The 11,697-nt window shown below is 43.7% G+C and overlaps 1 protein-coding gene across 1 annotated transcript; it reads right to left on the bottom strand.

Moving 5' to 3' along the window:
* Positions 1-2,546: 2,546 nt before the first annotated feature.
* Positions 2,547-7,911, bottom strand: LOC137419348 (inhibin beta A chain-like). Its single transcript, XM_068105439.2, has 2 exons — positions 6,910-7,911; positions 2,547-3,907 (listed from the first exon to the last, which is right to left on the bottom strand). The coding sequence occupies exons 1-2, from the start codon at positions 7,289-7,291 to the stop codon at positions 3,165-3,167; spliced, it is 1,125 nt and encodes a 374-aa protein (XP_067961540.1). The 5' UTR covers positions 7,292-7,911; the 3' UTR covers positions 2,547-3,164.
* Between the last annotated feature and the right edge of the window lie 3,786 nt (positions 7,912-11,697).

The following is an 11,697-nucleotide window of genomic DNA, read 5'->3' as shown; positions in this document are numbered from 1 at the left end:
AGAATGATGTTCAGATGAACTGATTAAATTTTAGGGTCAAGGAAGCAAAGGTCAAAGGTCAAAGGTCAAAGTCTGTAATAGGTTAAATAACTTGATAACGGCTGAAGTGATCTAATTTAAACTTGGTACACATGTACATGTATGTATAATGATGTAAAGATTAACTGATTAGATTTTTGGTTCAAAGGCCAAAGGTCAAAGTCTGTAATAGGTCTATAGCTTGAGAACGGCTGAAGTGATCTAAGTCAAATTTTGCACAGATATGTATAATGATGTAAAGATTAACTGATTGGAGTTTAGGGTCAAAGGTGAAAGTCTGTAATAGGTGTAACTTGAGAACAGCTGAAGTGATCCAAGTCAAATTTTGTACAGATATGTATAATGATGTAAAGATTAACTGATTAGAGTTTAGGGTCGAAGGTCAAAGTCTGTAATAGGTATAACTTGAGAACAGCTGAATTGATCTAAATCAAATTTTGTACAGATATGTATAATGATGTAAGGATTAACTGATTAGAGTTTAGGGTCAAAGGTCAAAGTCTGTAATAGGTATAACTTGAGAACAGGTGAATTGATCCAAGTCAAATTTTGTACAGATATGTATAATGATGTAAAGATTAACTGATTAGAGTTTAGGGTCAAAGGTCAAAGTCTGTAATAGGTGTAACTTGAGAACAGCTGAATTGATCCAAGTCAAATTTTGTACAGATATGTATAATGATGTAAAGATTAACTGATTAGAATTTAGGGTCAAATGTCAAAGTCTGTAATCTTACTATAATTCACCAAATGTCTGTCCGTCTGTTCGAAGGTACCGCAAAAACAGCTCAACAGATCGAAACGATATTTTGGGTGGGTAATCCTGGGATCTCCAGGAGTAAAATAGGCTATTTAGTTTTTCCAATTTCAGCTTTGGTCTCAAGTATTCTCAGGTTTGGACTCCCGCATAACATTCACGTTCACATTACATCCATTGTTCTCATTGTGACGGTTGTTTTCCTGGGTGCTGCACAAACGGCTGCACCGATCGCTGCACAGCTGCACATATCGAACTCGGTGACCTCGGACAAAGACCTTTTATTATTCCTTTAAACCTTTTATTAAATTTAAATTTAAATTTAAATAATTTGTTTTTAAATATTCCTTTAAACCTTTTATTAATTACTATAATTCACCAAATGTCTGTCTGTCTGTCTGTTCGAAGGGACCGCAAAAACGGCTCAACCGATCGCAAAGATATTTTCGGTGGGTAATCCTGGGATCTCCAGGAGTAAAATAGGCTATTTAGTTTTCCCAATTTCAGCTTTGGTCTCCAGTATTCTCAGGTTTGGACTCCCGCATAACATTCACGTTCGCATAACGTCCATTGTGACGATGTTCTCATTGTGACGATGTATTTGTTCATGGTAGTGTTTGACGTGACGGTGTGAACGTAATTTCGTAATGTTTTTCGTTTCGTATTCCTTTAATGAACGTTTAATGTTTAATGAACGTTCAATGTTTAATGAACGTTTAATGCCCTTCGATGTCCGGGGCCGCACGCGCGCTACACTGGACGGGCCAGCGTGTACCTTGCCTTTCGCCATCAGGCTCGGGTAAACCGCTGAGCCCCATCCGTGATGGGGACTGGGGCTTGAGACAGTGTCCTTCATTAAAAGTATAATAAACGCTGTCTCCATTGATCTTGCCAAGGCCGTAACAGCTATCGGCTCAAAATCATTTTAACTGTTGATCTGGTACAGTTACACGTATCGGGAATTTGGTACACGTATCGGGAGTACATACGACATAGCGATTGTGAACACGATTATCGATCACGATTCACCATCACGATCATCACGATCATAGTGTATCGATCATGATTTGAAACACGATGGAATAATATTTACCGATATGAACAGTGATGTGGCTTTTATTGAAATTCTACAAATACTGTTTAGATTTTGATGATTTGCGTGTGATATGATTTAACGGATGTTTATATAAATCGTTTAAAATAAAAAAAAGCCTTCAATTTCTGATATTTTGCCTTTTCATTTGGGCCTCCCAATCGAAGCCCCGCCCATAGGGCGGGTACCGTTGCTAGTAGGTCTAACTTGAGAACAGCTGAATTGATCTAAGTCAAATTTTGTACAGATATGTATCATGATATAAAGATTAACTGATTAGATTTTGGGGTCCCGAGTTCAAAGGGCAAAGGTCAGAGGTCTTGTCAGGTAAAAATGTGATAACTTGAGAACAGCTGAATGGATTTAAATAAAACTTGGTGCAAGTATTATAATGATGTAATAATGTGGGCGGAGGCATATCAGTTGACGTTGTGACGTCGAAGAGTGTCGTTCTAGTTATTCATTGTCTTTCGATTCCAGTTTAACCATTTGTTCCTGGCAGTCTCTATATTACGATAATAATTAAACTCAATGTCGTCCCAGCAAAGTTTGGAACCCAGCTTTTATTTGGGTGCTACGTGATAGATAGGGTACGAGTTACAAATGTGACAGAGACGTGGCAACCTGTGTGTCAAAATACAAAACAGACACAAAAGGTTAATCTTACCTTCAAGGTGAATATTTAATAGCGAAGGATACAAAAAAAGAAAAATGAATACACAACCATTATTTGAGTATAGTCAAGAAATACAAAATAGTGACAAAGTGTGAGTTTTATGAATAGGTCGTCGAAGAAAACAAAAAAGCACCTGTTAAAACGGATTTTAAAAAGTATCTTTGTATATACAGTACATGTGTTTTACGCTCAAACTTTTGGCACCTGCCTCTCCAACCTGCTCAAGTGCTGCCACTGATCACTCACTCATCCCTGCAAATATATGCACCAAGAAAAAACAAATGAGCAGCCCTGAAGTTAACCCTTAACAAGTCAGGGCAATGTTTAAATATTGCTGTAAAGTGCTCAAGTTGAAATCGCTTCCATCTCGTCTCGTTCGTCATCAAGGAGAACTCGATGTTGAGGGGTTCGCACCGCAGATGAAGCAGGAATAGCTTGAGAAAGAAGTTAGACAGACTTACTTTTTTTTTAGGGGAACGGATATTAAAAGTTGGGACCTGATCCTCATCGAGAAAGTCTACACATTTGAAGAAGTCTGTGGAATGGAGACAAGGAGGGTCGAGAAACAGAGGGAGTGTGGGCGAGTATCGTGTGGGCCATTATGCGCAACCGCAGGCCTCCACTACCATGTCCGGTATGTCCTTCTTTATGACGTTCTGTTGCTCATCGTAGAAAATGATGGACATGGGTTTCAACTTCGTGGGAATGCAGCAAAATGGTTTCGACGAGATAGGTTCGATCCCCTGGACACGGTACTTGTTGAGCACCGCTGTGTGGAAGGACGCAGTAGTCCCGGGCATGCCGGTAAGATGAGTGGGACAATTTCCACGGCAGTAGTTTGCGTAAAAGCCTTCAGGTTTGATGATCCAGTCAAAACCGATCTTGCTAAACTTCACAAAGAATTCCTCAACACAACACGAAGTCAACGATCCATAGCAATTGATTCCGCTTCTTCGCACGCGGTGCCCGGACGTAGATGGTGAGGTGCGCATGGCCAGGTATGCGCGTTTCTCTGCATCCTCAGGCAGTATAGGGGTCTTACCGATTGCAGAACACCCCTCACACTCGATCCAAACTTCGAGATGACTCTCCTCATCATTGTCCATTAACGTCTGCACAGCACCGGCCACCGGGAGGGACAACCAGACAGGACGATCTGGTAATGAAACTTGAAGCTCAGCGAGCTGTTTTCCATCCTTCACATCCCACAATCGCAAAATCACAGGTGATGGGAGTCCCGGCATGCCTTCCGTGGCTCGGGGGAAGAACCAGAGGTCAGCGCTGTGGACTCTAGTGTTTCTGCCTTTCGAGATGTTGAATGAAATGCTTGTTTGTGTGTGTCCTGGGAAAACAGAGGACAGAAAATGTCAGTTTCACTCACTGGCTTACATCAGCCACGGCAGACTTTCGCGACCATTTCAGCATCTGTAAATGATATACCTCTATTTTTTAGTGCAGGCTCATATAATGTCATACTATTGCATTCATTACGCCTTCCCTCCAATCTTTAAAAATAGAATCCTTTATTACTTGTGAAAATCAAAGATTTTCAAGTTTATTGGTTGGTCTTGTACATTATTCTGTCTGTTTGTCTGTCAATTGCCGACAGATCACAATTTTAAACCGATCTTTACAAAACTTTACCAAACGGGAGAGTTGATCATAAGGAAAAAGTGTATTGATTTTGAGGTCAAAAGGTCAACATAAGCCAAAGGTCAACAACTGTGTCGAATTTCTAAAATCCTCAATTTTCATCCGCTTGACTTGAAATTTGAAGAGGATTTGCATATCAGGTCACTGAATTCAACCACCAATTATTTGAGGTCAACATAGGCCGAAACGTCAACATAGGCCAAAGGTCAATGTAGGCCAAAGGTCACAACCTAGGTGGAATTTCTAAAATCTTCAATTTTCATCTGATTTATTTGAAATTTGAAGGGGATTTGCAGGTCAGGTCACTGAATTCAACCACTAATTATATTTGAGGTCAACTTTAACCAAAAGGTCAACATATGCCAAAGGTCAACAACTTGGTGATATTTCTAAAATCATCAATTTTCATCTGATTGACTTGAAATTTGAAGAGGATATGCATATCAGATCACTGAATTCAACCACCAATTATTTTAGAGGTCAACTTAGGCTAAAAGGTCAACATAGGCCAAAGGTCAACAACTTATTTTAGAGATTTCACAAGTATTGTGCTCTGCATGACATATTTCTTGTTTATTTATTTGTTTGTCTTGAACAACTTTTTTTTGCAATATACCTATTGCCATTACTGTAGTGAGTACCAGGAAGCAAGTGTCACACCAGCTATTGCTGCATACATCCTGACCATCAGGAAATGCCTGCCACACTATAACCTGTCATTGGTACACAAACCAGTCTGGGAGCAGCCAGAAAATCTAAATTTAAATAGGTTCTTCTGGCAAAACAGTTGAATGGGCTCCACCTATTGGGCATGAGATTAGCAGAGCTACAGCCCCCTACGTCTCCGTAGGATCGCACTGCAATCTCAACATTATTGTCTCCTCCATTATTCCATAATTATTTTCCTTAGTGTCCAAATTCCAAGGGAGAGATTACACATCTGTACTATAAGAGCCATTTGTCTATGTCTGTGTGGCACCATTTTTTGGCAGAGATGGCCGAACGGATCTTTGTCAAACTTTCAGAGGTTCATCAGTGAGAGCCAGCGAGTGTTTTTGGCAAAATTCTTTGAAAGTTTTGAAAAAAAAAGTTGCATTTTTTTGGATTTTGTTTTAGTTGCTCTCTCATGATTCCGACCCCATTCCTTTGTGTGTGTAGGGAAGTGTTTTTGCCCCCTCCCCTCCCCCAAAAGATAGAAAAAAAACTAAAATTTGATTTCTTCAAAATGCCAACAGGAATAGAACAGCCCGGGCAACGCTCGGTACCCTGCAAGTACTTTTTAATTTTGATATTGCATTCTGGATACAAACATTGTGAGACATCGTCATGCTTTTTCATGACAATAAGGGCATTGGTTGACAATTGACAAATCAATGAAGGGAATTTGACCATGGGATGTGCTCATCCCATGGTCAAATGGTGCTCCTTGGTCATCCCATGGTCATCCCATGGTCATCCCATGGACATTATGGCTAAATGCTCAGATGGGGACGTTGAATAACACAGTTGAACCAGATGAAGAACCTATTCTTATGAAAGGTATATCATGAGACAGTTTGTGTCTGTACTGTTTGCAGGCAGGATAGCTGGCTTAACATCCTACCAGGAACGGTGTGCTCCGTGATGCAGCTTCCATGGCTGGGATTTGACCCTCTGGACATAATCCCAGTTGAAGACGCCTCAAGCATTATACCAACTGAACTATCCTTCCGTGACCACAAGTCATCCAGGAGTTGTGTGTGTGATCTTGTGTGTGAGGGAGGAGGGGAGGTGGGGAAAGAGGGGGTTAAAAAAAATTATTGGCCTAAGAAAACTATCCATCTCGTGTATTGTAAGACTGATAACTTTTTAAAGGCATCATCGTATAGCCTGATGCGTTATCCTTTGTGTTGGCTTTTAATATGAGAAGAAATGACTGTCCAACATTACCTACACATCTATTTTTAAAGCTGTAGAAGCTCATTTGGAATATTTTATATATATTTATTTGTTGTTGTTGGCGTTCAATACTATATATACACATATATATATTTTTTGGTTCAATATTTTAAATTTATTTATTTATTTTTTGTTCAATATAATATATATATATAGTTTTTTATTTATTAGATATTATATATATATATTTATATGGTTCAATATTTTTAATCTATTTATATATTTTTTTGTTCAGTATCATATATACATATATACATATACAGTATATATATATATATATATATATACACGTGTTTAAATTTTTTTTGGGGGGGGTGGGGGGGTTATTTTATATATATATATATATATATATATATATATATATATATATATATATATATATATATATATATATATATATATATATACATATATATATATATTTTCTTTTTGTGTTTTAAACACCACAATCTCTTATCACTACATTGGACAGTCCATGTAATGTGTAATGATCCTAAAGCTGTTGTGCATGTGCAATTTATGGATGTTTTATCGGAATAAACGTCATTGTTTAAACATTAATGATGGCACAGCCTTTGGAGGGCAATGGATGTTCACGAACCGTATGCAGTGATCGGAGGTGCAAAAGCAAGTTCTAGTGGAGGTATATATATAAAACGTACGAGTGTTGGGTATTTATAGTGAGACTTTCACATCGCCGAGAGGCGTCAATGCACGGCCCACAGGAGGGGTCGAAAGAGAGGGACATGTCACCTGACTGCGCGAAGCTGATGATATCTGCGGTTTCGTGCTCAGCTTGCCACGAGCTCGCTATTGGACCTTGGTCGTGCTCCGTCGTCTCGAACCGGCGAAGAGCGTTCAGCACGATGTCCCGGGATAGTGGGTTCGAGTTGGACACGTTGGGCGCTGCACGCAGGTGCAGTTTCTCAAGCACGTATGCCTTGACCGTGGCCACCAGGAGCTCCTCTCGGAGCGCCGTGTCGAGGCAGCTCGGAGCGCAGGAGGAAGAAGAGCGCGGATGACGGATGGGAGAACTTTGCGTACGCTCGGGGAGCAGCACCAGGAAGATGAGCGCGAACGTTGAGAGCAAGAGGAACGTGGAGGTAGTTCTGCGTGAGCGGTCCGGGGGCCCCATGGTGCCTGCGCGATATTGACCTGCAGAAGTTTGTGAGTCCCGCGTGGCGAGAACCACCGGAGTTTGGAGTTGCGCTACTTTATGCTTGGCGATTCCATGGGAGGGAGGTGCTTGCGTCTTGCCAAGTTTTCCCGGTGTTCAATTTCATTGCGAGTCGGATCGGCGACTCTTCAGGCCGGCGATGACATGTTTTACAAGCTGCTGCCGCGAAAAGGAACACTTTGACCCGCGCATTGTTGTTATTGCTTTGTGACGTCACTCCGGCCTCGTGACGTCATTTCGGCCACAGATTTCATGGAAACAGAACGCACGCGCTGATCGATATCTCAATCACGTTGACCCAATGGGTGGGGGGGGGGGGGGGGGGGTTCATTTCATGGAAACCACAAAAGTTTCCAGTTTCAACCACTTGCATCCAAAGTTATTGCGGAATACAGGGAAAGTATGAAGTGTCGACATCGAGACTATACTTTCAATACATCGGAGGATTATAGAAAAGTGAATTTAAATAATTGATAAATATCTTAGAGCGGATTTACACCCTATATATTCCCATATCAATACACTGCCCTTAGATCCTGCTCCTCTTCCCTTTATTCACTTCCAACCCGCCACCTCCCAGGATCGTCATGTGGGGCGTACGTACTATATAGATATCACCCGAGGACACGCCCACTGGTTGATGACAATATGCGTGGTACGTTTCCACGAGTCGTATTGACTAACGCGCCTTGGGACGTTTCCATCGCTGTCCTTGGTGCTGCAGGAAAGCGAAAATACGATGTGAAAGTCGTCAGGATTTACTTTTTAAATTTTGATGAAAAGTTTCTGGGGAAGAGTAAAACCCGGCATCGTCATTCGGAATGAGCTTCTAATTCTATAAATGAGAGGGAAAAGGCGATGGGGAGGGATTCGGCAGCGTAATGGATGGAAGGATCATCCGCTCCGAGTCGCGGGGGTCGACGGATAGAACTCCGAACGAGTCAAATAGACATAGCAAACACTTTTAAAATGGTAAGTGCTGCTTCCGTTGCAACCAAAATGATAATGGGGAATGGTGCGAGCCCCCAGGTGTTTATAAAGACAAAAATGTCTTCGTGCTCTTCACCACACCATGGCGGAGTAGTGCTTTGGCCGAGTATTGCTAATTGAGGACAGCTGTCAATGAAGGAGTCATGTCCCATCGGTCCTGTAAGCCTGAGGGTCCTCCATCTGTGATAAGAACGGCTGATCTTGCTTCAACAGTTTATCAAGTATTGCAAGTGTAAATGGATGAAAAAGACCCCCCCCCCACCCCCGACGACGACGACGACGACGACGACGACGACGACGACGACAGCTGCACGGATATGGAACGACAACGAAATGATCTCACGGTTGTTGTTTTTTGTTATTCCGGCAAGTATGTTGGTTGGCTTGTCTGCTTGCAGTACTACGTCTACATCGTTGCACGGAGAATCACTAAACTTTACACATAGTCCTTGTGCCCACCGTCGAATTTTGAAGTTTGACTACCAAAAAAGAGGGCAAGTCGCCACTATATTTTTCAGTTCGAATTATATATTGCCGGTATGAAAAAATGTGATGGACATTTGAATTCTGTAGCTAAACCCATTTTGGTGGCCATTTTCCAAAATGGCCGCCAATTTCATATTTCATCAATTTTCATATTTCATATCTCATAAATTTGGCCGTAACTTTTAATCGGCTGGTCTGAGGCACATGCTCCGCGACACAAGATATTGTTGCGGATATGAGATTGGCATCCATCCATATCCGCTTGTAAATATTCCCCTATTTCCTCCATACTTCCCAACTATCCCCAATCCCCCATTCCCTAGTCCCATTTCCTGTAAACAACACTCTGTAGACCCGACCTCCCCCTATTTCCCCCATTAAATGTCGCATCCAGGTCCACCGCATCTCACGTAGACAACTATAGGACATCTTGCTAGTTATTCTTAGTCTATGTCAGTTAAGGACTCGTTTCCATTAATTCTGACTCTTCGTTGCACCAGAATGTGATTGTATGGCACCGTTAGGAAGTTTAGGACCTCCCAATACCTCCCCGCAGCTCTTCCTCACGGTTCAACAACAACAACAACAGCGGCGGCGGCGCGGGGAGTGCGCGTCCTCACTCCGGCTTGGTTGGTAGGGGGTGTTGGGAGGGCACCAAGCCTTTCCAACGAGCCGCCATCGACCATGTGCTCGACGGGGTTACCAAGTAGGGGCTCGCTGTCAGCTCCTCGTCAAGGGCGGAGCCCGGTAACCCCCGCACCCAATAGAAGCGGCGGACCGATCCCATCTGGGGCGGAGCCAACGAGCCGAGGGCGTGTCACTCCCTGCTGAGCATGCGCAGGAAGAGGGAGGTGACGTCAGATGCGCGCTGAGCTTGGAGAGAGAAGGACGCCACCAACCGAGCGCTGTGACACCTCCCTGCATCTTTTGGACCGTGCTTTATCCTGTCCCTGAGCCAAGGTGCACCTTGTGCTATCGACTGCCTGTCCTTCCCTGCCATCAATCCCTGTGTAAGTCAGTCTTGTGCCGTTTGTCTGTGGTCTGTCTGGGCTAGATAAGATTGTGTCTAAGTGCCTATCTCTTCTGTGTCTTTACCTCATTACCTTGTAATCTACCCCTTTTCTCCCCCCACTAATTATATCCTCCTCCGGAGGTCTTGAGAACTGTACCCCTTGCATCGTTTCATCTATCCCAGTCGTTGTGTCCTTTCCAATCATTGATTTAGCATAGCGCGATTTGGTCAACGTCGGGTGGAATCGGGTAAGTTGGGGAAGAATCGGGGGAACTGTTAGGTCGCGGCAATACCACCGCTCGGTAAATAACATCCAATCCGCGATCCGTAACAATTGGTGTCGAGGAGTGAGATCGGACCCGAAGCGCGCTTAACGCGCTCAAAATTACAAGCAGTTGGAAATTGTTTTGTTTTACAAAAAAAACCCCCGAATTTTGAAGGTCGCGCTATGGCAGATCAAGACGGCTGGGTTCCGGTAGAGGAGAGTGAGGCAGGGTCGATCCAGGACCAAATTGAGGGACAAGAGGAGAGCGAAGCAGTGAGGGTGGCAGGTTCGCAAAATGGCGTCCTCGCGCACGAGGCTTCAGGCGCGCAAAGTGGCGTCCTCGCGCACGTGGGTGTAGCGGCACCAAATTTTGCCGCGCCCGTGACCGTAGCAGCGGCCGCAGCACCAATGAACTGGGGCCTATTCATGCAGCAGATGCAGGCCTTCATGGTCAAGGCGGATGAGGAGAGGGAAGAGAACAGGGGGATGAGAAACCAAATTTTAGGAATGGGGAATCGGATGGATGCTCAGAGTGAGCAAATGAGGGCTGATAGTGAGCAAATGAGGGCTGATAGTGAGCGATTGGGTGAGCGATTGGAGGGCCAAATGGGGGTAATGAGGGACGAAGCGAGGGGTACCGGTGAGGCGTTAGACAATGGGATAAAAGAGGTAAAGAATGGGTTAACGGGGGTAGAAAACAGAATGGCCGCTCAAGAGAATCAAATGGAAGGGATGAAAAAGGGGTTGGAGGGGTTAGAAAACAGTATGGAAGGCAAATTGAGGGACATGAGGGACCAAGCGGAAAGGGAAGTTTAAAAAATGGGGCAGCAGATAGAGGGGGTCAGAATGGGGGTAGAAACTAAATTGGATGCTCACAGGGAGGAAATGGAGCAGATGAGGGTGGCATCTGGGCAGGAGATGCAGGTGATGGGAGAAGAGATCAGAAGAGGTGTGAGTGAGGAGGTCGGAGGAGTGCGCGAGGAGGTGAGGCACTGTAAGGAGCGCATGGAGAAGGAGGTGAGAAAGGGGACTGTAAAATTGCAAGGTGGTATAGAGGAGTTGACGCTGGGAGTAGAACAACTGACAGTGGGACAAAAGGAGTTGGGGGACCAGGTAAAGAAGAACACAGCGGTAATAGAGGGTTTAAAATCGACACAGAAGGAGATGAAAAAGGACGTAGGGGTAATTAAAAAAGAGTGTCAGACGGTACATGAGGACCTGACGAGGAAAATGAACAAGGTGGTAGAGGTGATGGAGGTTAAAGAGCGGGAGGTGCGGGAGCACATAGAAAAAAATAAGGTGGAGTTAGAGGAAGAACTTAAGGGGGCGCACGAGGAGATGAAGGAGGTGAAGCAGAAATTAGAAGAAGTGGAAGAAGGGGTGAGCGAAATTAAGAAGCGACGGAGAGAGGATAAGAAAGAGATAAAGGAGGAAGTAAAAGAATTGGTCCAAAGTCTGTGTTCGGATCGTGATGATGTGCTCATTAACCGGATGAGGGATTCGCAGGTGATGGAGGAGAAGCGAAGAGAAAGAGGACCCGGTGTAAGTGGTGACCAATATGGTCGTGCGTATGATGCGCCAGGTGATTTAATAAGCTTGGGGGTCGAGATG

Source organism: Myxine glutinosa, chromosome 1 (genome assembly GCF_964187855.1).
Source record: "Myxine glutinosa chromosome 1, kmMyxGlut1.1, whole genome shotgun sequence".
NCBI lineage: Eukaryota > Metazoa > Chordata > Myxini > Myxiniformes > Myxinidae > Myxine > Myxine glutinosa.
The sequence above is the reverse complement of the archived record's forward strand: the minus strand, read 5'-3'. Positions and strand labels throughout refer to the sequence as shown.